The sequence below is a fragment of the Somniosus microcephalus genome, chromosome 21 (genome assembly GCF_052327205.1).
Source record: "Somniosus microcephalus isolate GS21.2 chromosome 21, FLI_Smic_1.0, whole genome shotgun sequence".
Taxonomy (NCBI): Eukaryota; Metazoa; Chordata; class Chondrichthyes; order Squaliformes; family Somniosidae; genus Somniosus; species Somniosus microcephalus.
The window spans coordinates 15890545-15917683 of NC_141007.1; the positions used below are offsets into that span (position 1 = coordinate 15890545).

Below are 27139 nucleotides of genomic sequence, written 5' to 3' on the forward strand. Positions count from 1 at the left end.
CGGTACTGTCACATAAATCCCTTGATGGTTCAGAGAGGCCGATAGCTTTTGCGTCACGCTCGTTAACTGCAGCCGAGCGTAACTATGCCCAGATTGACAGAGAGGCCCTCAGCCTGGTGTGGGGGGTGAAGAAGTTCAATCACTACCTGCACAGACAGAAATTTACTCTACTAACTGATCATCAACCTCTTGTCTCCATTTTCAACCCTAAGAAGGGCGTCCCGATAATGACAGCACAACGGCTACAGAGGTGGTCCCTTTTCCATGGGGCACACCAATATGACATCGAGTACAAAGGAACTAAACAGCATGGGAATGCTGATGGATTGTCACGCCTACCGTTGCCGACGGTGGAAGAAGCACCTGCAGTGGATCCTGTGGAGATATTCCACTAGACCATAGTCGAATGTCTACCTGTGACGAATGCAAACATAGAAAAGGAAACACGAAATGACCCGACACTCTCCAGGATCTATGATTTAACGGTGAAGGGATGGCCAGCACATGGCGAACCACTGTTGCCAGCATTCTCGCCGAGAAGCGAACAGCTGTCAGTGTGCCGAGGAACCTTGATGTGTGGATCCAGAGTAGTAATTCCACCCAAATTGAAGGATAGAGTGCTCAATGAGCTTCATGAGGGTCATCTGGGAGGGGTAAAAATGAAGAACTTAGCCAGAGCGTTTGTGTGGTGGCCGGGAATCGATAGAGAAAACGAAGAGATGACCAAGAGCTGTACAGGATGCCAGAAGGTTCAAAACGCACCACCACAAGCCCCTCTACAGCCATGGGAGTGGCCCTCATCTCCGTGGCAAAGGGTACACATTGATTTTGCTGGTCCATTTATGGACTCGATGTTTTTAATTGCAGTGGATGCACATTCAAAGTGGCCAGAGGTAATAAAAATGTCCTCAACCACCACAGAAAAAACTATCACAGTCTTACGAACCATATTCGCCAGAAATGGGCTGCCTGAACAGATTTGCTCCGACAATGGACCACAGTTTGTGTCTGAAGAGTTCCGGAGGTTCTTAAAGAACAACGGTGTTAAGCATTACACATCCGCCCCATATCATCCAGCCACCAATGGATTGGCTGAGAGGTTCGTTCAAACATTCAAGAAGGCTATCAAGGCAATGTGTAATGAAGACATACCCCTACAACACAAGGTGGATAACTTCTTGTTTGCCTACCGGAATGCGACACATGCGGTTACCAACCAAACTCCAGCCATGATGTTCTTCAATCGAAGACTTAGATGCCGCTTGGATTTGGTTAAGCCAAACATCAGAAGAGATGTGGAGAACAGGCAGTTTCAGAATATGAATGAAAGGCCAACCAGGAGTTTCAAGATAGGTCAACCAGTCTTGGCCTGGGACTACCGCAGAGAGAAATGGCAGCCAGGAATGATCTGCACACGGCAAGGACCTCTAATGTATACCGTGGACATTCACAGAATCACAGAAACCTCACAGTACAGATAGAGGCCATTTCGGCCCATCGAGCCTGCACCGACACATATCCCACCCGATCCCCGTAAGCCCTACACCAACACATATCCCACCCTATCCCCGTAACCCCACGTATTTAATCCCCCTAACACTAAGGGTCAATTTTTACCATAGCCAATCAACCTAACCCGCACATCTTTGGACTGTGGGAGGAAACCGGAGCACCCGGAGGAAACCCACGCAAACACGGGGAGAATGTGCAAACTCCACACAGACAGTCACCCGAGGCCGGATTCGAACCCGGGTCCCTGGCGCTGTGAGGCAACAGTGCTAACCACTATGCCACCGTGCTGCCCGTGGCATTGGAGAGAGCATCGTAAGATGCCATGCTGACCAGATTCTAGAGTCACTGGAAAACGTCAAATCTACACCACGATCCTATACACCTGGTGATGAAACCGAAGTACCAATTGCATCTACCTCAGAATCGGTGATATTGGAAGCAGACGAACCAAACAACGACGTTGATCCCGAATCAACTTTGCCAGAAGAACCTGATACCCCAAAGAGGCGTTATCCGGACAGAATCAGGAAGCCTCCTCAAAGACTGAATTTATAATTGATTAACTTCAGCTAATGTATACAGCAACTGTAATTGTAAATATGTTATTTAATTATTAATCGAATGTTATGTACTGTTTAGCTAAAAGGGGAGGAATTGTAGTGTATGTACCTTGAAGGAGGAACTATATTCTGCAGCCCCTGTATACTGCAGTACCAGTAGTGACCACCCCAGTATATAAGCCTGTGTAGTAACTTTGTATAGTAGTTCCAGTTTTGTCTCCATTCAGTAAACACCTGTTATAACCAACTTCTGCAGTCCGTGTCTCAATTACACACGGACGTTACACACTCCTCATGGTCCAAGTGCCCTAAAATCACGGGAGTGGTTGTACACTTCATCACACAAGATAGATTTTAAAAAGAACTAACGAAAAGCTGCAATTAAAACAGAAAATGGTACAAATACACAGCAGGCCAGTCAGCATTGAGAAGAGGGAAGAAAAGATCAGTCAATGTTTGGGGTGTGAACCCATTGTTAGAATTGACAAAATATTCTCAGATCAGAAGCACTGCATGACCTGCCCGTCAGTCTACGCACCTGCCTCAGTGGCTTGACGCACACTTGGAAACGGGTACCACCAACAACATGGGGTCAATTGGCCGCCCGAACCATGGGACACGGTCAGCGATCGTCTGTCCTACGTGACATATCGGTCAGTCGACGGGCCCAACCCGTGCAATGGTCCAATCAGTCCACAGGCCCAACCCATGCAATGGTCCAATCAGTCCACAGGCCCAACCCATGCAATGATCCAATCAGTCCACAGGCCCAACCCATGCAATGGTCCAATCAGTCCACAGGCCCAACCCATGCAATGATCCAATCAGTCCACAGGCCCAACCCATGCAATGATCCAATCAGTCCACAGGTCCAACCCATGCAATGATCCAATCAGTCCATGGGCCCAACCCATGCAATGATCCAATCAGTCCACAGGCCCAACCCATGCAATGATCCAATCAGTCCACAGGCCCAACCCATGCAATGATCCAATCAGTCCACAGGCCCAGCCCATGCAATGATCCAATCAGCCCACAGGCCCAACCCATGCAATGATCCAATCAGTCCACAGGCCCAACCCATGCAATGATCCAATCAGTCCACAGGCCCAACCCATACAATGGTCCAATCAGTCCACAGGCCCAGCCCATGCAATGGTCCAATCAGTGTCCACAGGCCCAGCCCATGCAATGGTCCAATCAGTCCACAGGCCCAACCCATGCAATGATCCAATCAGTCCACAGGCCCAGCCCATGCAATTATCCAATCAGTCCACAGGCCCAGCCCATGCAATGATCCAATCAGTCCACAGGCACAGCCCATGCAACGATCCAATCAGTCCACAGGCCCAGCCCATGCAACGGTCCAATCAGTCCACAGGCCCAACTCATGCAATGGTCCAATCAGTCCACAGGCCCAGCCCATGCAATGGTCCAATCAGTCCACAGGCCCAGCCCATGCAATGGTCCAATCAGTCCACAGGCCCAGCCCATGCAATGGTCCAATCAGTCCACAGGCCCAGCCCATGCAATGATCCGGTCAGTCCACAGGCCCAACCCATGCAATGATCCAATCAGTCCACAGGCCCAGCCCATGCAATGATCCGGTCAGTCCACAGGCCCAGCCCATGCAATGGTCCAATCAGTCCACAGGCCCAACCCATGCAATGATCCAATCAGTCCACAGGCCCAGCCCATGCAATGATCCGGTCAGTCCACAGGCCCAGCCCATGCAATGATCCAATCAGTCCACAGGCCCAACCCATGCAATGATCCAATCAGTCCACAGGCCCAGCCCATGCAATGATCCGGTCAGTCTGTACAGATGTCCAGGTGACACACTGGTCATTCCCAATGGCTCCACTGTGTAATTATTATTGGATTCAGGTCGTGAAGCTTCTACAAGTGGATGCAGAACCGAACAAGACCAACATCCAGCTGGTAGGTCAGGAGTCGTTGCTTCACCTGCCCCATGCCCGGAGAGCTCTCCAAATTGTTCCGTCGCACCTACCAGTGTTATCGTGCCAGATTCGGATTTTCCAGATCTCTCCCAGGTTGGCATCTGTTTCGATCTGAAAAATGTCCAGACTGTTCCTCTGGAACGCCCCTGCCTTGTCCAAGTGTCGGGACCCGCTCTTGTTCAATCCGTACAGACTGATGCCCACGTGAGCTGTTGTACCTGCAGGAAAGAAATAACTTGCATTTCTATAGCGCCTTTCACGACCGAAGGACGTCTCAAGGAGCTTTACAGCCAAATAAGTACTTTTGGAGTGTAGTCACTGTTGTAATGTAGGAAACGCAGCAGTCAATTTGTGCACAGCAAGCTCCCACAAACAGCAATGTGATAATGACCAGATAATCTATTTGGTTGAGGGATAAATATTGGCCAGGACAATTGTGGTGTATGTGCCTTTAAGAGCCCCTGTGTACTGTAATGCCGGTAATGGCCACTCGGGCTATATAAGCCTTGTATCTGTTAGTTCACCTCCAGACTTTGTTCAGTAAACACCTGTAAACCAACTCCTGCATTCCGTGTCTTCATTAACACATGGAATCAACAGTGGCGACGAATTGGAAACGGACTTACCTGCAATTCGGCAGCACCTCAAGGAGATCGATTCCTCAGACGAAAGTCGAAGAAAAACAAGAAAGGGAAAAGCTGTGGTTTCACCAGCTAGCCGAGCTGGTGGCAGGTACTGCAATAATCCTTCCTGGACGGCGGGCTGGGGCTCGATCGGTTGGATCTGCAGCGAGGCCGAGCAGCGAAGGCGGAGGCAAACGGAGACGGAGGGTGGAGCACCCGGGAGACGGCCGGCGCTGCAAAGCAGGTCGGCATTCGGACCAAGCAGAGGGAGGGAAAAGTCCCAGAGAGTCCGGCGGGAACGAGTCTCCACCTATTAAAAATACCTGTGTAAAAAAAAAAAAAAAACGCGGAGAACAGCGTTGTCAGCAGCGGCAGCGATGGGAAAGCTTGGGAGGCGCCATTTTTTTTCTGCGGGGAAGAAGGGAAAGAGCGGGAGGCGCCACTTTTTTTCAGGATGCCTAAGGCTGGCAATATTACTGCTTTCGATAGTAATGCAGAGAATTGGACCACATATGTGGAAAGAGTGGAGAAATATTGCACAGCGAATGAAATAAAAGATGATAAAAAGGCATCGGTACTTCTAAATCTAATGGGCGCAAGGACATATGGGCTGTTGTGAAGCTTGATCACTCCGGCCAAGCCGATGGACAAGAATTTTAAGGAGATTGTTGATACCCTACACCGCCAATTCGGGACAGGACTGGCAGATTCTCTACGAGACAAGTTCGTCTGCGGTCTCCGAAGTGAAGGAACACAGAAAAGGCTACTTTCTGAGAAAGATTTGACACTGGACAAGGCTTTCAGTGTGACTGTATCATACGAAGCAGCAGCAAGAGGAGCTGCAGAGATACAGCAAAAGCCACAGGACTTCGGCACCCATGAAATGACACGGGGTTTCGAGAGATGTTATCGCTGCGGCAGATCCACCCATGACCAGAGGGACTGCTGGTTCAAGGACAAAGCATGCAGGTAATGCGGAAAGATGGGACACATTACACGTGTATGCCGATCTGGAAACAAAAAATCCACTGACAGAAAAAAAATCAATAAAGAAAAGTACAGAAAGGTACAAATGATGACGGACAGTAGCTCCAAAGACCAGAAGAGCAATAGCGACTCCGGAAACAAGAGACTAAGCTCTCTCAAATTACATAATGTAATTGCCAAAGAAGATTACCAGACCATTTGGGTTACCCTCACGATAGCGGGGTCCCCAGTTAATATGGAGCTAGATACAGGATCAGCCCTAACCGTCATAAGTCGACGGGATTACGAGCGGCTATTTCCGCATATACCTTTGAAAGACACATCCATTATCTTGAAAACATATACGGGGCAGAAAGTATACCCAAAAGGGAAAATAAAGGTGCCTGTTGTATACAACGGCAAGGAAATACAGAAGTTGTATTTATACGTTCTGCAAGATGGTGGTCCACCGCTGTTGGGACGTGAATGGATCAGGAAGATACGTTTAGACTGGCACTCCATTCAGGCACGGACGGTGACCAGTATGAAAAAAAATGATGATGACGTCATACCTGAACGATTAAAAGACATCTTGGCCAACGCCAACGAAGTGTTTCAACAGGAACTAGGAACCTTGAAAGGCATCACCGCCTCAATAAAAGTGGAAGATGCGGCAATTCCCAAGTTTTTTAAGGCAAGGCCGGTGCCATACGCAATTCGTCCAGCAGTCGAGGCAGAGCTGGAGAATTTGGAAAAGGCAGGCGTATTATCCAAGATAGATTGGAGCGAGTGGGCAACACCCATCGTCCCGGTCATGAAGAAAACATTGAATAATGATAAATCTGAAGAACAGAGAAAAATTCGCATCTGTGGGGACTTCAAAGTGACTGTAAACCCGGTCCTTCACACGGTACTTCCGAGGATAGAAGATATTTTCGTCTCACTATCCGGAGGGAAACGTTTCACCAAAATTGACTTGGCACAGGCATATCTACAGATGGAAGTTGAAGAGGCCTCTAAAAAGTATCTCACGATAAACACACACAAAGGCCTGTACCAGTACAATCGACTGGTTTTCGGAGTAGCATCAGCTCCAGCTATCTGGCAAAGAGCTATGGAGCAAGTCCTCCAAGGGATTCCGGGGACTCAATGCTACCTAGACGACATCCTTGTAACAGGAGAAAACGACAACAAGCACCTTGCCAATTTGGAGCAGGTGCTCACTAGGCTGAGAGAACGGGGCCTACGAGCAAATCGCCCCAAGTGCGAATTTTTCCAGAAACAAATATCATATTGTGGCCACATAATTAACGAGGAAGGGTTGCATAAGTCACCTGAAAAAATTGAAGCGGTCATAAAAGCCCCAGCACCTGAAAATGGCTCACAATTAAGGTCGTTCCTGGGATTGATAAATTACTATCATAAATTTTTACCGAACTTGTCAACTGTTCTGCACCCTCTTAACGAACTGCTACAAATGGGAGTAATTTGGAAATGGAGCGAAGACTGTAAACGTGCCTTCCATAAATGCAAAAGCTTGATCACGTCCAAGGAAGTTTTGGCTCATTACAACCCATCACTGCCAATCAGACTGGCGTGCGATGCATCCCCTTACGGCATAGGAGCGGTATTATCGCATAGATTCCCCGATGGCTCGGAACGGCCGATAGCTTTTGCGTCACGCTCATTGAACTCAGCTGAGCGTAACTATGCCCAGATCGACAGGGAAGCACTCAGCCTGGTATGGGGAGTGAAGAAATTCAACCATTACCTACACGGACAAAAATTTACCTTGTTGACTGACCATCAACCCCTCGTCTCCATATTCAACCCTAAAAAGGGTGTTCCCATTATGACAGCGCAAAGGCTACAGAGGTGGTCCCTTTTCAATATGACATAGAATACAAAGGATCAAAACAGCATGGGAATGCTGACGGGTTATCGCGTCTACCGTTGCCAACGGTAGAAGAGGCACCTACAGTGGACCCAGTGGAGATGTTCCACTCAACCATAGTGGAATGTCTACCAGTAACAAATTCTGCCATTGAAAAGGAAACGAGAAATGACCCGACTCACGAGTCTACGATTTAACGGTGAAGGGATGGCCAGCACATGGCGAACCACTGTTGCTAGCATTCTCGCAAAGAAGAGAACAGCCGTCAGTGTGCCGAGGAACCTTGATGTGTGGATCCAGAGTGGTGATTCCACCCAAACTCCAGGATAAAGTGCTAAAGGAGCTTCACGAGGGGCATCTGGGTGGAGTGAAAATGAAGAACCTAGCCAGAGCGTTTGTGTGGTGGCCAGGTATCGATGGAGACATCGAAGAAATGACCAAGAGCTGCCTAGGATGGCAGAAGGTCCAAAACGCCCCACCACAAGCCCCTCTACATCCATGGGAGTGGCCCTCATCTCCATGGCAAAGGGTACACATCGACATTGTTGGTCCATTTATGGACTCAATGTTCTTAATCGCGGTTGATGCACACTCCAAGTGGCCGGAGGTAATAAAGATGTCCTCCACCACCACGGAAAAAACCATCACAGTATTAAGGACCATATTTGCCAGGAATGGGCTGCCTGAACAGATCTGTTCTGATAATGGACCGCAATTTGTGTCCGAAGAATTCAGGAAGTTCTTAAAAAACAATGGGGTTAAGCACTACACGTCCGCCCCATACCATCCCGCCACCAATGGATTGGCTGAAAGGTTTGTCCAGACCTTCAAGAAGGCCATAAAGGCCATGGGTAATGAAGACATAAATCTACAGCATAAGGTAGATAACTTCTTGTTTGCATACAGGAATGCAACACATGTGGTTACAAACCAAACTCCCGCCATGATGTTCTTCAATAGAAGCCTAAGATGTCGGCTGGATTTGATCAAGCCAAACATCAGAAGGGACGTGGAGAACCGGCAATTTCAAGGCATGAATGAAAGGCCAACTAGAACCTTCCAGATAGGTCAATAAGTTTTGGCCCGGGACTACCGTACCGAGAAATGGCAGCCTGGAACTATTTGCACACGACTAGGACCGCTGATGTATACCGTGGACATTGGAGAAAGCATAATAAGGCACCATGCTGACCAGATCATAGAGTCATCCGAAAAGGGACACCCTACACCACAACTCTATACGCCTAATGATGAAGCAGAGATACCCATAGTATCTACCTCCGATCTGGTGATACTGGGACCAGATGAACCCGACACTGGCATGCAAGCCGAATCGACCTTGCCAAAAGAACCTACTACACCACCAAAAACTACTACACCACCGAGGCGTTATCCAGACCAAGTCAGGAAGCCTCCAGAGAGACTGACTTATACGTGATTAACTGCCGCAAATGTGTAGATTCTTGTTCTTGTAACATGTTAATTAATGATTACTTAAAATGTTATGTATCGGTTGTCTAAAAGGGGAGGAATTGTGGTGTATGTGCCTTTAAGAGCCCCTGTGTACTGTAATGCCGGTAATGGCCACTCGGGCTATATAAGCCTGTATAGTGTCTTGTATCTGTTAGTTCACCTCCAGGCTTTGTTCAGTAAACACCTGTAAACCAACTCCTGCATTCCGTGTCTTCATTAACACATGGATACAACAACACCGGGGAGAACTCCCCTGCTCTTCTTTGAAATAGTCTCACCCGAAAGACGGCACCTCTGACAGTGCAGCACTCCCTCAGTACTGCACTGGACCTGGATTTTGTGCTCAAGTCTCTGGAGTTCATCTTGAACCTTGCGACTCAGAGGCAAGAGTGCTACCCACTGAACCATGGCTAGACAGTGACAGCCCCATTAATGCCGCACCTTTAACAGAGCCAGAAAGTATCGACAGGCAGAATTGTCCAATGGTCCTCACAGTTCTCCGATTAACCTGCAGCTGACAAGAAACCTGAAACATTCCTATTGTCACCCAGAAGGAATCACGATCATCTCAAAGTCAAGGAGACGATCACCAACCTCTCTCCAATCATTGTGTAACAATTCAACATCCCAACGCCACCCCCCACCCGCCCTGCACCCCGAGAACCGGCAGCCCCCTACTGCCCACCTTGCCCATCCCGCCCACCCCACCCCCACCAACCCCGCCCCCCAGCCCGCCTACCCCACCCCCCACCCCGTCGAGAGGCAACTGAGGCCCACTAACACCTCCTGCCCTGACTGAGCAGAAGGCCTCCACCAGCCACCCCTTCCTATTCCCATACCGACCCCCTCTTCCACTCCCTCCCCATTCCCCACCCCATCTCTCATTCCCATCTGCCTCTGGCCCCCGTTCCCTTGCCGGAGTCCAGTAATCCCCCCCTTCTAACCTACTTGGCCTGAATACCGCACTCGATCTTGACTTCCCATGTGCCACACTACGGGAGATAGGCTGGTATCTAAACAGAAACATCTATACTAGTAACAATCTAGTCAAAGAATTGCACAACAACGAATCTGGGACTGACTGCGACCAGGATTCTAGAGCATGAGCTGCACAGGGTCTGCTGAGTTTGCTGATCTGGGCCAGGGCAGGTGTCGGCAGACATCTTTTGTGGATATAACTGACCGCAATGCCCCGGAGTTGGGCTTCGGGCAATTCTGCCAGAGTTTCTGCTCCTGATCACTGTCCAGGAAACCCCCTGCATCTATTTATATATTTATATATGGGAGGGAGAGAGAGAGAAAAAGGAGAGTATCTATAATAAAAAATCTTATATCTATGTTCATTTCCTGTCTGTGCCTCTTGACTTCCCGTTGTCATGTTTCGGTCGCGCTTTTTATGGCAGTTTGTGTCCCATTATAAATTCTCTTACCCGAGTTCCTGCACCAGCCGGTTTTCACCATGACTTCGTACTTGTAGCGCCCGTGCTGCCCACAGAGCGGGATGATGCCGACGCGGTTGATGTCGATGTAGTCCAGCTTGTGGGCAATGAGAGCCATCACGATGTAGACAGCAAACACCAAGGCACAGGCGATTGCCACCACCAAGTTCTGCACCGGCCGGTTAGCCTGCAAAGAAAAGGCCGCGGAATCACTCACGAGCTGTGTGGGTTGCCGGGAGACAGTCAGAGACGTTTGACAATGGCACACAGCGGCTCCACATTATGGGCCGGCCTATGGCGACGAGAACACGACCACATATATTTCCGTCGATGCTGGCTTCAGGCCAGCCAGATCTTAGAGGCAGAGCGCGAGCAGCCCGGGGCTGGGCGGAACAATGAGTTAAGCACACTCCAACCTGACAGGATAAAAGCCCAACCCCACCCTTGTCCCCTGTCCGCACGGGTTCTACGTGAGAGGAGTTTCAGGCCATCTCCACAAAGGCCCACAGCGCTGGCATCATTTGGCAGCCCTGCTCACAAGGACATATTGCCAGATACAGTCGGGGCTGCTCGTTCAGCCTGCAGAGGGAGATTTACTCTCATCGGGCACGGCACCAACAGTGGGGACCAAACACGAGTGACAAATCCCATCTCGCCAACACTGGATACTCACCCTGCGAAAGAAGCAGTCAATTAACGTGCAAGGCTTGCAACCTACAGTGCCTTCAATATTCGGAGGTTAGTGCACGCAGTGTTAGTAATAGTATGTACAATGCCAATAGTATATACAGTATTAATAGGATATCGTGTTATTAATTAATAGTACATAAATGCTGTTAAATTTCAATTATCTGCTAATCTGGAAGCTGTAACTCTATCAATGCATGGATCCCTTTCACTAAAACTGTGTTACCTCAGAATGTTGCAAGAAGGTACTGTTATGGGGAGGTCGTGTTAGAGAGACTGCGTTAGAGAGACGGCGTTAGAGAGACGGCGTTAGAGAGGCTGCGTTAGAGTGACTGCGTTAGAGAGACTGCGTTAGAGAGACTGCGTTAGAGAGACGGCGTTAGAGAGACTGCGTTAGAGAGACTGCGTTAGAGAGACTGCGTTAGAGAGACTGCGTTAGAGTGACTGCGTTAGAGAGACTGCGTTAGAGTGACTGCGTTAGAGAGACTGCGTTAGAGAGGCTGCGTTAGAGTGACTGCGTTAGAGAGACTGCGTTAGAGAGGCTGCGTTAGACAGGCTGCGTTAGACAGGCTGCGTTAGACAGGCTGCGTTAGACAGGCTGCGTAAGAGAGGCTGCGTTTGAGAGGCTGCTTGAGAGAGACTGCTTGAGAGAGGCTGCGTGAGAGAGGCTGCGTTAGAGAGGCTGCGTTAGAGAGGCTGCGTTAGAGAGGCTGCGTTACAGACACTGCGTTAGAGAGACTGCGATAGAGAGGATGCGATAGAGAGGATGCGTTAGAGAGGCTGCGTTAGAGAGGCTGCGTTAGAGAGGCTGCGTTAGAGAGACTGCGTTAGATAGAGAGACTGCGTTAGAGGGGCTGCGTTAGAGGGGCTGCGTTAGAGGGGCTGCGTTAGAGAGGCTGCGTTAGAGAGGCTGCGTTAGAGAGGCTGCGTTAGAGAGAGTGCGTTAGGGAGAGTGCGTTAGGGAGAGTGCGTTAGGGAGAGTGCGTTAGGGAGAGTGCGTTAGAGAGGCTGCGTTAGAGAGGCTGCGTTAGAGAGGCTGCGTTAGAGAGGCTGCGTTAGAGAGACTGCGTTAGAGAGGCAGCGTTAGAGAGGCTGCGTTAGAGAGACTGCGTTAGTGAGACTGCGTTAGAGAGCCTGCATTAGACGGAGTGCGTTAGAGAGGCTGCGTTAGAGAGGCTGCGTTAGAGAGGGTGCGTTAGAGAGGGTGCGTTAGAGAGGGTGCGTTAGAGAGGGTGCGTTAGAGAAACTGCGTTAGAGAGACTGCGTTAGAGAGACTGCGTTAGAGAGACTGCGTTAGAGAGTTAGAGAGAGTGCGTTAGAGAGGTTGAGTTAGAGAGACTGCGTTAGAGACTGCGTTAGAGGGACTGCGTTAGAGGGACTGCTTTAGAGAGGCTGCGTTAGAGAGGCTGCGTTAGAGAGGCTGCGTTAGAGAGGCTGCGTTAGAGGGACTGCGTTAGAGGGACTGCGTTAGAGGGACTGCGTTAGAGGGACTGCGTTAGAGAGGCTGCGTTAGAGAGGCTGCGTTAGAGAGAGTGCGTTAGAGAGGCTGCGTTAGAGAGGCTGCGTTAGAGAGGCTGCGTTAGAGAGGCTGCGTTAGAGAGGCTGCGTTAGAGAGGCTGCGTTAGAGGGACTGCGTTAGAGGGACTGCGTTAGAGGGACTGCGTTAGAGGGACTGCTTTAGAGGGACTGCTTTAGAGAGACTGCGTTAGAGACACTGCGTTAAAGAGGCTGATTTAGAGCGGCTGCGTTAGAGAGACTGCGTTACAGAGACTGCGTAACAGAGACTGCGTAACAGAGACTGCGTAACAGAGACTGCGTTACAGAGGCTGCGTTACAGAGGCTGCGTTAGAGAGGCTGCGTTAGAGAGGCTGCTTTAGAGAGGTTGCTTTAGAGAGGCTGCGTTAGAGAGGCTGCGTTAGAGAGGCTGCGTTAGAGAGGCTGCGTTAGAGGGACTGCGTTAGAGAGACTGCGTTAGAGAGACTGCGTTAGAGATGTTGAGTTAGAGAGACTGCGTTACAGAGACTGCGTTACAGAGACTGCGTTACAGAGACTGCGTTACAGAGACTGCGTTACAGAGGCTGCGTTACAGAGGCTGCGTTAGAGAGGCTGCGTTAGAGAGGCTGCGTTAGAGAGGCTGCGTTAGAGAGGCTGCATTAGAGAGACTGCTTTAGAGAGAGTGCGATAGAAAGGCTGCGTTAGAGAGGCTGCGTTGGAGAGGCTGCGTTGGAGAGGCTGCGTTGGAGAGGCTGCGTTGGAGAGGCTGCGTTGGAGAGGCTGCGTTGGAGAGGCTGCGTTGGAGAGGCTGCGTTGGAGAGGCTGCGTTGGAGAGGCTGCGTTAGAGAGGCTGCGTTACAGACACTGCGTTAGAGAGACTGCGATAGAGAGGATGCGATAGAGAGGATGCGTTAGAGAGGCTGCGTTAGAGAGGCTGCGTTAGAGAGGCTGCGTTAGAGAGACTGCGTTAGATAGAGAGACTGCGTTAGAGGGGCTGCGTTAGAGGGGCTGCGTTAGAGGGGCTGCGTTAGAGAGGCTGCGTTAGAGAGGCTGCGTTAGAGAGAGTGCGTTAGAGAGACTGCGTTAGTGAGACTGCGTTAGAGAGCCTGCATTAGACGGAGTGCGTTAGAGAGGCTGCGTTAGAGAGGCTGCGTTAGAGAGGGTGCGTTAGAGAGGGTGCGTTAGAGAGGGTGCGTTAGAGAGGGTGCGTTAGAGAAACTGCGTTAGAGAGACTGCGTTAGAGAGACTGCGTTAGAGAGACTGCGTTAGAGAGACTGCGTTAGAGAGTTAGAGAGAGTGCGTTAGAGAGGTTGAGTTAGAGAGACTGCGTTAGAGACTGCGTTAGAGGGACTGCGTTAGAGGGACTGCTTTAGAGAGGCTGCGTTAGAGAGGCTGCGTTAGAGAGGCTGCGTTAGAGAGGCTGCGTTAGAGGGACTGCGTTAGAGGGACTGCGTTAGAGGGACTGCGTTAGAGGGACTGCGTTAGAGAGGCTGCGTTAGAGAGGCTGCGTTAGAGAGGCTGCGTTAGAGAGAGTGCGTTAGAGAGGCTGCGTTAGAGAGGCTGCGTTAGAGAGGCTGCGTTAGAGAGGCTGCGTTAGAGAGGCTGCGTTAGAGAGGCTGCGTTAGAGGGACTGCGTTAGAGGGACTGCGTTAGAGGGACTGCGTTAGAGGGACTGCGTTAGAGGGACTGCTTTAGAGGGACTGCTTTAGAGAGACTGCGTTAGAGACACTGCGTTAAAGAGGCTGATTTAGAGCGGCTGCGTTAGAGAGACTGCGTTAGAGAGACTGCGTAACAGAGACTGCGTAACAGAGACTGCGTAACAGAGACTGCGTTACAGAGGCTGCGTTACAGAGGCTGCGTTAGAGAGGCTGCGTTAGAGAGGCTGCGTTAGAGAGGCTGCTTTAGAGAGGTTGCTTTAGAGAGGCTGCGTTAGAGAGGCTGCGTTAGAGAGGCTGCGTTAGAGGGACTGCGTTAGAGAGACTGCGTTAGAGAGACTGCGTTAGAGATGTTGAGTTAGAGAGACTGCGTTAGAGAGACTGCGTTACAGAGACTGCGTTACAGAGACTGCGTTACAGAGACTGCGTTACAGAGACTGCGTTAGAGAGGCTGCGTTAGAGAGGCTGCGTTAGAGAGGCTGCGTTAGAGAGGCTGCATTAGAGAGACTGCTTTAGAGAGAGTGCGATAGAAAGGCTGCGTTAGAGAGGCTGCGTTGGAGAGGCTGCGTTGGAGAGGCTGCGTTGGAGAGGCTGCGTTGGAGAGGCTGCGTTGGAGAGGCTGCGTTAGAGAGGCTGCATTAGAGAGACTGCTTTAGAGTGCGTTAGAGAGACTGAGTTATAGAGACTGCGTTATAGAGACTGCGTTATAGAGACTGCGTTAGAGAGAGTGCGTTAGAGAGAGTGCGTTAGAGAGAGTGCGTTAGAGAGGTTGAGTTAGAGAGGCTGCGTTAGAGAGGCTGCGTTAGAGTGACTGCGTTAGAGTGACTGCGTTAGAGTGACTGCGTTAGAGTGACTGCGTTAGAGAGACTGCGTTAGAGAGACGGCGTTAGCGAGACTGCGTTAGAGGGACTGCGTTAGAGGGACTGCGTTAGAGAGGCTGCGTTAGAGAGGCTGCGTTAGAGAGGCTGCGTTAGAGAGGCTGCTTTAGAGAGAGTGCGTTAGAGAGACTGCGTTAGAGAGACTGCGTTAGAGAGGTTGAGTTAGAGAGGCTGCGTTAGAGAGGCTGCGTTAGAGAGGCTGCTTTAGAGAGAGTGCGTTAGAGAGACTGCGTTAGAGAGACTGCGTTAGAGAGGTTGAGTTAGAGAGGCTGCGTTAGAGAGGCTGCGTTAGAGAGGCTGCGTTAGAGAGGCTGCGTTAGAGAGGCTGCGTTAGAGAGGCTGCGTTAGAGGGACTGCGTTAGAGGGACTGCTTTAGAGGGACTGCTTTAGAGAGACTGCGTTTGAGACACTGCATTAAAGAGGCTGATTTAGAGCGGCTGCGTTAGAGAGATTGCGTTAGAGAGACTGCGTTAGAGATGTTGAGTTAGAGATGTTGAGTTAGAGAGACTGCGTTAGAGAGACTGCGTTACAGAGACTGCGTTACAGAGGCTGCGTTACAGAGGCTGCGTTACAGAGGCTGCGTTACAGAGGCTGCGTTAGAGAGGCTGCGTTGAGAGGCTGCGTTAGAGAGGCTGCGTTAGAGAGACTGCGTTAGAGAGACTGCGTTAGAGAGACTGCGTTAGACGGAGTGTGTTAGAGAGGCTGCATTAGAGAGACTGCTTTAGAGAGAGTGCGTTAGAGAGGCTGCGTTGGAGAGGCTGCGTTGGAGAGGCTGCGTTGGAGAGGCTGCGTTGGAGAGGCTGCGTTGGAGAGGCTGCGTTGGAGAGGCTGCGTTAGAGAGGCTGCGTTAGAGAGGATGCGTTAGAGAGGCTGCGTTAGAGAGGCTGCGTTAAAGAGGCTGCGTTAAAGAGGCTGCGTTAGAGAGGCTGCGTTAGAGAGGCTGCGTTAGAGAGGCTGCGTTAGAGAGGCTGCGTTAGAGAGAGTGCGTTAGAGAGACTGCCTTAGAGAGACTGCCTTAGAGAGACTGCCTTAGAGAGACTGCATTAGAGGGAGTGCGTTAGAGAGGCTGCGTTAGAGAGACTGCGTTAGAGAGGCTGCATTAGAGTGCGTTAGAGAGACTGAGTTATAGAGACAGCGTTATAGAGACTGCGTTAGAGAGAGTGCGTTAGAGAGACTGCGTTAGAGAGACTGCGTTAGAGACTGCGTTAGAGTGACTGCGTTAGAGTGACTGCGTTAGAGAGACTGCGTTAGAGAGACTGCGTTAGAGAGACGGCGTTAGCGAGACTGCGTTAGAGGGACTGCGTTGGAGTGACTGCGTTAGAGGGACTGCGTTAGAGAGGCTGCGTCGGAGAGGCTGCGTCGGAGGGGCTGCGTCGGAGGGGCTGCGTCGGAGGGGCTGCGTCGGAGGGGCTGCGTCGGAGGGGCTGCGTCGGAGGGGCTGCGTCGGAGGGGCTGCGTCGGAGGGGCTGCGTCGGAGGGGCTGCGTCGGAGAGGCTGCGTCGGAGAGGATGCGTCGGAGAGGATGCGTCGGAGAGGCTGCGTCGGAGGGACTGCGTCGGAGGGACTGCGTCGGAGGGACTGCGTCGGAGGGACTGCTTTAGAGAGGCTGCGTTAGTGAGGCTGCGTTAGAGGGACTGCGTTAGAGGGACTGCGTTAGAGAGACTGCGTTAGAGGGACTGCGTTAGAGGGACTGCTTTAGAGGGACTGCGTTAGAGGGACTGCGTTAGAGGGACTGCGTTAGAGGGACTGCGTTAGAGGGGCTGCGTTAAAGAGGCTGCTTTAGAGAGGCTGCGTTAGAGACTGCGTTAGAGGGACTGCGTTAGAGAGACTGCGTTAGAGAGACTGCGTTAGAGAGGTTGAGTTAGAGAGGTTGAGTTAGAGAGGCTGCGTTAGAGAGGCTGCGTTAGAGAGGCTGCGTTAGAGAGGTTGAGTTAGAGAGGCTGCTTTAGAGAGGCTGCGTTAGAGAGGCTGCGTTAGAGAGGCTGCGTTAGACATTTTGAGTTCGAGAGACTGCGTTAGAGGGACTGCGATAGAGGGACTGCGTTAGAGAGAGTGCGTTAGAGAGACTGCGTCAGAGGGAGTGTGTTAGAGAGGCTGCGTTAGAGAGGCTGCGTTAGAGAGACTGCGTTAGAGGGACTGCTTTAGAGAGACTGCTTTAGAGAGACTGCGTTAGAGAGGCTGCGTTAGAGAGGCTGCGTTAGAGAGGCTGCGTTAGAGAGGCTGCGTTAGAGAGGCTGCGTTAGAGAGACTGCGTTAGAGAGGCTGCGTTAGAGAGGCTGCGTTAGAGAGGCTGCGTTAGAGAGGCTGCGTTAGACATTTTGAGTTCGAGAGACTGCGTTAGAGGGACTGCGATAGAGGGACTGCGTTAGAGAGAGTGCGTTAGAGAGACTGCGTCAGAGGGAGTGTGTTAGAGAGGCTGCGTTAGAGAGGCTGCGTTAGAGAGACTGCGTTAGAGGGACTGCTTTAGAGAGACTGCTTTAGAGAGACTGCGTTAGAGAGGCTGCGTTAGAGAGGCTGCGTTAGAGAGGCTGCGTTAGAGAGACTGCGTTAGAGAGGTTGAGTTAGAGAGGCTGCTTTAGAGAGGCTGCGTTAGAGAGGCTGCGTTAGAGAGGCTGCGTTAGAGAGGCTGCGTTAGAGAGACTGCGTTAGAGAGGCTGCGTTAGAGAGGCTGCGTTAGAGAGGCTGCGTTAGAGAGGCTGCGTTAGACATTTTGAGTTCGAGAGACTGCGTTAGAGGGACTGCGATAGAGGGACTGCGTTAGAGAGAGTGCGTTAGAGAGACTGCGTCAGAGGGAGTGTGTTAGAGAGGCTGCGTTAGAGAGGCTGCATTAGAGAGACTGCGTTAGAGGGACTGCTTTAGAGAGACTGCTTTAGAGAGACTGCGTTAGAGAGGCTGCGTTAGAGAGGCTGCGTTAGAGAGGCTGCGTTAGAGAGGCTGCGTTAGAGAGACTGCGTTAGAGAGGTTGAGTTAGAGAGGCTGCTTTAGAGAGGCTGCGTTAGAGAGGCTGCGTTAGAGAGGCTGCGTTAGACATTTTGAGTTCGAGAGACTGCGTTAGAGGGACTGCGATAGAGGGACTGCGTTAGAGAGAGTGCGTTAGAGAGACTGCGTCAGAGGGAGTGTGTTAGAGAGGCTGCGTTAGAGAGGCTGCGTTAGAGAGACTGCGTTAGAGGGACTGCTTTAGAGAGACTGCTTTAGAGAGACTGCGTTAGAGAGGCTGCGTTAGAGAGGCTGCGTTAGAGAGGCTGCGTTAGAGGCTGCGTTAGAGACTTCGTTAGAGACTGCGTTAGAGACTGCGTTAGAGACTGCGTTAGAGCGACTGCGTTAGAGAGACTGCTTTAGAGAGGCTGCCTTAGAGCGGCTGCGTTAGAGTGGCTGCGTTAGAGAGACTGCGTTAGAGAGACTGCGTTAGAGAGACTGCATTAGAGAGATTGCGTTAGAGAGGCTGCGTTAGAGAGACTGCATTAGAGAGATTGCGTTAGAGCGGCTGCGTTTCAGGGAGGCGGGATTCACAGTTTCGCTGTTGAAGTATCGCTGCCCAGAACTGTTGTCGGGACGTGGAGGAACGAAGATCGCGGTGTACGTACCGGAGGCAGAAACTCCACGGCGTCTGGAGACACGAAGAGGCTGGCCCCGAAGACGCTGAGGTGCTGAGTGAGACACACCGCTTCCTGTGGCCGTGTCCAGTGTGTGGGCACGATGCCATCTGTCCTCCACCGCAGGCTCTGGAAGTCAAAGTACTGGCACAGCGAGGTATACACGGTGACGGAGACGCCGACTCGCGCAGAGGAGAAGCGGCTGGAAACGGTGATGTAGAACTCGTCGCTGGTGGTGTCGTACACCCTGTAACAACCAGGAGTCGGCCGGTCAGTGGAGGGATCCCAGCCTCAAGGGGGAGCCTCAGCAGCTGGCAGACAGAACAAGGGAAACACACCCGGTCCCTGTAGACACCAGTTCAGCCAGCGGTGAGCTCCTGATGGTGCCCGCAACTCACACCTGGTTAACCAAATATACCAGCTGCCTTTCTACCACTGATCTAATTGGCTAGCTGTTCCAAAGGGCTGGCACAGGCATGATGGGCTGAATGGCCTCCTTCTGTATCTGCCAGTGGCTCAGTTGGTAGCACACTCGCCTCTGAGTCATGAGGTTGTGGGTTCAAGTCCCACTCCATTGATTTGAGCGCAAAGTCCAGGCTGACACTCCAGTGCAGTGGTGAGGGAGTGCTGCACTGTCGGGGGTGCCGTCTTTCAGATGAGACGTTAAACCAAGGCCCCCGTCTGCTCTCTCAGGTGGGCGTAAAAGATTCCATGGCACTATTTCAAAGAAGAGTAGGAGCATTCACCCGGTGTCCTGGCCAATATTTATTCCTCAGACAACCCTCACTAATCCAGATTATCTTGTCATTATCTCATTGCTGTTTGTGGGAGCTTGCTGTGCGCAAAATTGGCTGCCGTGTTTCCCACATTACAACAGTGACTGCACTTCAAAAAGTACTTCACTGGCCGTGAAGCGCTTTGGGACGTCTCGAGGTGATGGAAGGCGCTCTAGAAATGCAAGTTCTCTCTTTCTCTCTGATTCTACGATGAGATCTATTTATTTGCCAATGTTACAAACTGGTTTGTGTCACTCTTGAACTGAAGGTGCTGCAGCAAAGGGTGGGAAAGCCCAGGCATGTTTCTGGTGAGGTGGTGCCCCGTTACTGGTTCTGACTGCTGTGCCGGGCTCCAGGTGGATTATACGTAGGTTCACACATTAAAACAACCCCCCCTCCCACCCCACACACACAACGTGCTTCTGTTTCAGTTCTGAGCCCAGATCTGAAACGTTAACTCTGTTTCTCTTTACACAGACGCTGCCTGACCTGTTGAGTGTTTCCAGCTTTTGCTGCTTTTATTGCGACAGATAGTTAGAGCTAGGCTACAGCTCCTGACCATGTGGCCCGGGGGGTCTCCAGTACCAGGAAACATGGCCCTCGGGGTGACGGTATACAATGGGCCGGGACTGCCTGCACCGTCCAGTAACGACGGCTCTCCATGGGCTCGGTTTATTGACTCCGAGGTGTGAATGAACTCCTGGCGATGTGACAGCATCGTCGCTGTGTCTTCGCACAGGAGAAGTGGCTTCCAAAACTGCCGCCCGCCCCGCTAATAAAAGCAGAGAATCAGCCTCGCTCTCAGCCGCAGCGTAAAGCCCCAGCGAATGATCCGAGCCCGCGCACGAGAGACTCCACTCACTCAGGCGACAGGAAGATGGTGTGCTCGGCGCTCAAACTGCCGGTGTCGGAAGGCAGCGCGATTCCCCTCGTCGCGTTGTATGGGGACCCGGTAAAGCGCGAGTCGTTGTGAACGTGGACATGGACGGAGGGATCTGGGTCCTGGGCTCCTCCGAAGTCTAGAGAGAGAGAGAGAGATTCCAAATCGTTAGAGAAAAACCCGGCCTCATGGGAAAGGTGAGGAGTTATGGGATGGCAGCTCTGGAACCACTGGATGGCGAAATGGGCTTAAAATACCCAACAGATTCGAGCTGTCCACGGGAACGTTGCAAGCTGGAAAAGGGTCAAAGTGGGACGGCCACAGAGATGTTCCTGGGGTCTTGCTACTAACTTTCTTTTTGATTTTCCAATTACCTCCTCACCTCTCCTGAAAGTGTTGACTCATGTGAGGTTTGATTCTGTGCACGCTGCCAGCCCCCAACCCCACCACCCCAACCACCCCACCCCAAAACCCCACTGCGATACCTCATCGTTCTTATTGCGTGAGCCTGTGCAGTGAGTTTTGGCAGGCTATTTGACTGTGGAGGGCATCATGGCCGAACCCGATCCTGCCCTGACCTGGCGTCCACACCCGTGCACTGTCTAACAGAGGTCACTGGATCACAGTCCGGAGCAGGAAGCCTGGCCGATTGATGAGGTCAATCGCAGCAACTCACCTGCTGCCCTTGGCTGGGATCGGCTAACTCCGCACAGACCTGGGCTAGAACCTCGGACCTTCTGCTCTACGTCCTCTTACTGTTACACTGAGGCAGGGCCTTAGCCCACTAGGCAATTGAGGGAGCACATAATACACATTGGGCAAGGATATCGTGACCAACTTCCAATAACCAAGGCAGGGTAAAAAATAAAGGAACAATGCAACTGTATTCGGAAGGGTTTAAACCTTTTAGGTAACTGGGCCAATATGCGGCAGCTGCAGTTCAATGTGATTCAGTGTTAGTAATTCTGGGGAGACCAGTTGAGATCTGTTGTCTCTGAGCCAGGAGTGAGAGGCCTAGACACAGAATCATTGGGAAATGATACTCACAGACACATGCGATGATGCAAAGGTTGCGGGAGGCCTCACGTTACAGTTGCTGAGCTCAGGAGGAGGCCATTCAGGTCCTCGAACCTGTTCTGCCATTCTATTACATTTTGCTCGATCTGTACCTCAACTCCATTTTGCCGCCTGTTCTCCATATTCCTTGATAACCTTATCTAACAAAAATCTACAGTACAGGGAGTACAAGGCATGGTGTAGTACAACAACAATGCATTTACATAGCGCCTTTAACATAGTAAAGCATCCTAAGGCACCTCACAGGAGCGTTATGAGATAAAATTTGACACCGAGCCACATATGGAGATATTAGGACAGGTGACCATAAGCATGGTCAAAGGAGTATGTTTTAAGGAGCGTCTTAAAGGAGGAAAGAGAGGTATTGAGAGGCGGAGAGGTTTAGGGAGGGAATTCCAGAGCTTAGAACCAAGATAGCTGAAGACACGGCCGCCAGTGGTAGTGAAGGAAATAAAAGTTCTCGGAGGGTTGTAGGGCTGGAGGAGCTTATAGAGATAGCGATGGGGCAAGGTCATGGAGGGATTTGCAAACAAGGATGACAATTTTAAATTGATGGGTGAACAGAACTTGGTCTGAGTTAGGATACGGGCAGCAAAGGAGATCAAGTTTACGGAGAGTGGAAGGTGGAAGGAAGGCTTTGGAATGGTCAATGAGGGATTCAGTCGCAGATGTGCAGAGGCAAAGGCGGAGACGGGCAATGTTACAGAGGTAGATGTAGGCGGTCTTGATGTTGGAGAGGATATGGGGTGGGAAGCTCAGCTCAGGGTAAAATAGGATGCCGAGGTTGTGAACAGTCTGGTTCAGTCTGAGACAATGGCCAGGGAGGCGGATAAAAGTATCGGAGATGGGGGGGGGAAAAAGACTGTTCGACTGACAGTCAAACATCATCCAATCGGGTAACGGAGAGTCTGTTCGCTTTCCGATTGGCTGCGGAAAGGCGGAGCGCCATGGGTCTGGACGTGTTGGCCAACCAATGGCGGGAGTGTGGGGCGGGACAGTTCGAGGCAGCAGGTCATGTGATGACACCCCCAGGAATACGTCCCTCCAGAGTTAGCAGCCCTGCTCCATTTCAACTGACCCCGCATCAGCTAGTTTCCTCCGGGTGGGGGTTAAAATCAAGGCCACGATATTTTTTCTCTCTCTAAACTGGCACTTGGCAACCACCGAGCGGCAGAAGTGATTGAAGAAAGACGCACCTAACAGGGTGAACCGTAGGCGAACGTGGAGCCCGGCCGCACGGTTACTGTTGACGGGCCGGACGGTGAAGTTCACGCTCTCTCCAGGACCAAGGGTCCTCGCCGCCGCGCCGCGCTCCAGCCGCCGCGCCTTCCCGTCTGCCAGCGTGACGCGAATGGACCTCTCGGCGGATAGGCCACTGATGGGCACCGGGAGCCCCTGCGGGCTGCTGAACTCCATGGAGCCGAGGCGGGTGGAGACGCTGTAGTTGCCGATGGAGCCCGCCGGGAACGGGTTGACCCCGAGGCTCATGGTGACCTGGACGAGCTCGCGGTTGGCCGACAGTTGGTGGGATAGCGCCCATGGGATGTGGAAGTGGCAGCGGTCCCCGGGCCAGGCGCACAGCAGGTTGAAGGGGTCCGTTCTCTTCCCTTGCACGTCGATCTCCGAGACGGACAGGGACAAGAGCTCCTCGTTGAGGACACGGGAGCGCATGAGAGACTTGACGAGTTTGCTGGTCAGCTGGAAGATGGAGGCAGAAGTGACCAGGTCACCTCCCCTCTCAGTCCCGCCATTTGGACCAGAGTCTATCGCAGCCATTGCAGCACCTGCATAGAGAAACACAAAAACAGGTCGGCACAGCATCGTACTGTCATCTCCATCATATTCCAGCCAGCGCGGGCAGCAACGGAAATAACCCTGGGAGAGGCGCAGGGAAGGACCATCCTGGGGGTGGGGAGGGTGAAGCACAGAGAGTGACTGGGAATAAATCCAGGAGTGAAGGGTGAGGAATGGCCAGGAATAATTCGCATGACTGGGAATAATGGTGGGAGAAAGGGAGAGGAAGTGGTTGGGAATGAATCCAGGAGTGAAGGGCAGGGATTGGCCAGGAATAGCTCAAGAGTGATTGGGAATAACAGTGGGAGAGAAGTGTCAGGTGTGATCGGGAATTTGTGTTTCACAGAACGTCAGTACCGGGAGTGGGAAGGTGGTGGAGAGCTGGAGCTGGCAATGGGCAGTGGCCTTGGAGAGTTGAGTGACAGGTGGTTTTCTGTCCCACTTACTGAACTCTTAATCACACCTGTGTGGGAACAGACTCGTGGCGGGTATGGGGGGCGGGTGGGGGGTGGGGGTGGGGAGGGGGGTTATTTTGTCAACAATGTCCTCGTGTCACACAGCACGAGGTGCTTGAGAAAGGTGCAGGAGATCTCTGCCTCCCTCTGGGGTAACCCGCAGCCTCTGCCCCCTCCTGTGGGAACAGGAAGTGCCGAAACTCTGTCCAGTTATTGCCCCGAGGAAATCGGTCATTTCTCAAAGAACAGCACTAAGGAAGCGAGTATCTGTGCACAAAGAAAGAACTTGCATTTCTAGAGCGCCTTTCACAACCTCAGGACGTCCCAAAGCGCTTTACAATGAAGTACTTTTGAAAATGTAGTCATTATCGTAATGTGGAAAAGACAGCAGCCAATTTGCGCACAGCAAGATCCAGATAATCTATTCTTTAATGATATTGGTTGAGGGATAAATATTGGGAGAATTTCCCAGCACTTCTTCAAAATACTGGATCTATTACGCCCACTCCAGCAGTGCCACACTCCCTCAGCACTGCACTGGAGTGTCGACCTGGATTTTGTGCTCAAGTCTCTGGAGTGGGGCTTGAACCCACAACCTTCTGACTCAGAGGCAAGAGTGCTGCCCACTGAGCCACAGCTTATACCAGGATAACAGTGCATGTGGTCAATGGGAAGATCCCACTAACGGCCCTCTCCTTATAACAACAGTATAATACACTGGCACACAAAGGTGCTGGGTACCTAGGATTCTCAAGATGCTTGTTCCAGCCTCAGTGGGTGTGGCCGACCCTTGACCTGTCTCATTCCCGATGATGTCAATCATTCGTCTGCTCATCTTCAGGCTTCCTGCTAGGCCCTGCCCCTTAACAAACTCTCGAGGATAAGCCTGTGGGAAAAAGCATCCATTCATAAAATGAAAAATCTTTGAGTGCTCATTCATCGCCACACCTGAAAGAATGTCTCTAGAAGCGTCACACCAGAGGCGTCACACCAGTGACATCACACCAGAGGCGACACACCAGTGACATCACACCAGTGACATCACACCAGAGGCGTCACACCAGAGGCATCACACCAGTGACATCACACCAGAGGCGTCACACCAGTGACATCACACCAGAGGCGTCACACCAGAGACGTCACGCCAGAGGCAACACACCAGTGACATCACACCAGAGGCGGCACGCCAGTGACATCACACCAGAGGCGACACACCAGTGACATCACACCAGAGGCGTCACACCAGTGACATCACACCAGTGACATCACACCAGAGGCGGCACACCAGTGACATCACACCAGAGGCGACACACCAGTGACATCACACCAGTGACATCACACCAGTGACGTCACACCAGTGACATCACACCAGAGGCGGCACACCAGTGACATCACACCAGTGACATCACACCAGAGGCGTCACACCAGTGACATCACACCAGAGGCGGCACGCCAGAGACGTCACACCAGAGGCGTCACACCAGAGGCGTCACACCAGTGACATCACACCAGTGACATCACACCAGAGGTGACACACAAGAGGCGTCACACCAGTGACATCACACCAGTGACATCACACCAGAGGTGACACACAAGAGGCGTCACACCAGTGACATCACACCAGACGCCAGAGGCGGCACGCCAGAGATGTCACGCCAGAGGCAGCACGCCAGTGACGTCACGCCAGAGGTGGCACGCCAGTGACGTCACGCCAGAGGCGTCATGCCAGAGACTCTATAGGGTAAAAAACCATGAATGGCTCAAATAACCACTTAACTATTAAGTTACTAATGAATTCAAAAATGGAATAAGGACCCAACAGAAAACCAACCAATTAAGCTTTCTCAATGCACTAACCAGCAAGCATTGCTCAAATTACATTGCTCATAGCAAGTATCACAAACCTGATCGATTACATTGCTCAAATAATTTCTTCCCAATGTTTTAAGCCACCAGTTGTCTTCTTCACTCAGGTAATTGTATGCAAAGAGAAACAACATTTGTAACATAACATAAGAAAACCTGAATCCTGAAAAATAAACATAGCCATAAAATTGGTTATTTAATGTTACATGTGCCTGTAAGTACCTCCCCACACAAAATGTTATTCTCGGGATGTGGGCGTCACTGGCAAGGCCGGTATTTATTCCCATCCCCTAGCTGTCCTGAGCAGGAGGTCATGAACATGCTTCTTGAACCACTGGCAGCGGTTTGATACACCGGAGTGGCTTGCTCAGCCACTTCAGAGGGCAGTTAAGGGTCAAGCAGGTTGGTGTGGGACTGGAGTCACGTATAGGCCAGAGCGGGTAAGGACAGCAGGCTTCCTTCTCTAAAAGACATTCATAGAATCCTACAGCACAGAAGGAGGCCATTCGGCCCATTGTGCCTGTGCCGGCTCTTTGAACGAGCTCTCCAATTTAGTCCCACACCCCAGCTTTCTCCCCATTGCCCTGCAAATTAGTCCTCTTCAAGTACATGTCCAATTGCCCTTTGAAAGTCCCCATGGAATCTGATTCCACCACCCTTTCAGGTAGTGTGTTCCAGATCTTAACAACTCTCTGTGTGAAGAAATTTATTTTAATTCCCCTCTAGTTCTGTGTCAATTATTTTAAATCTATGACATCTGGATATCAACCCAGTTGCCAGTGGAAACAGTTTCTCCATACTCTCAAAACTCCTCAAAATTTTGACTGCCTCTATTAGGTCTCCCCTTAACCTTCTCTGCTCTAAGGAGAGCAACCCCAGCTTCTCCAATCTCTCCACTTAACTTAATTTCCTCATCCCTGGTCTCATTCTGGTAATCCTCCTCTTGATATCCTTCCTAAAGTGCGGTGCCCAGAATTGGACGTAATACTCCAGCTGAGGCTTAACCAGTGATTTATAAAGGTTTAGCATGACTTCATTGATTTTTTATTCAATGCCCCTATTAACAAAGGCAATTATCCCACATGCTTTTTTAACTAGCCTTACCAACTTGCCCTGCTACATTCAAGGATTTGTGAATATGCACCCCCCAGGTCCCTCTGCTTTTGCACCCCCCTCAATTTAATACCATTTAGATTATACTGCCTCTCCATGTTGTTGCTCCCAAAGTGCGTCACTTCACACTTATCCACATTAAATTGCATCTGCCGTGTGTCTGCCCATTTCACCAGTCTGTCTATGTCCTCCTTAAGTCTGCTGCTAGCCTCCTCACTAATTGCTATGTTGCCAAGTTTTGTACCATCCGCAAACTTCAAAATTCTACTCCCTATACCCAAGTCCAGGTCATTTATATATAACAAGAAAAGCAATGGTACTAATACCGACCCCTGGGTGACCCCACTGCAAACTTCTCTCCAGTCAGAAAAACATCCGTTCACCACTACTCACTGCCTCCTATCCCTTAGCCAATTACAAACCCATGTTACCACTGTCGCTTT

General features: G+C 51.2%; 1 protein-coding gene across 1 annotated transcript in view; it reads right to left on the reverse strand.

The window, feature by feature from the left end:
- pkd1b (polycystic kidney disease 1b) overlaps positions 1–27139 on the reverse strand; it is a 157133-nt gene that overhangs the window by 93453 nt on the left and 36541 nt on the right. Inside the window, exons 6-11 of the mRNA XM_085964089.1 lie at positions 24459–24603; positions 22665–23252; positions 20374–20530; positions 18727–18982; positions 10420–10615; positions 4084–4251 (exon numbers count right to left, since the gene is read on the reverse strand). Coding sequence (XP_085820215.1) covers positions 4084–4251; positions 10420–10615; positions 18727–18982; positions 20374–20530; positions 22665–23252; positions 24459–24603 — 1510 coding nt within the window. The remainder of the gene's footprint in view (positions 1–4083; positions 4252–10419; positions 10616–18726; positions 18983–20373; positions 20531–22664; positions 23253–24458; positions 24604–27139) is intronic.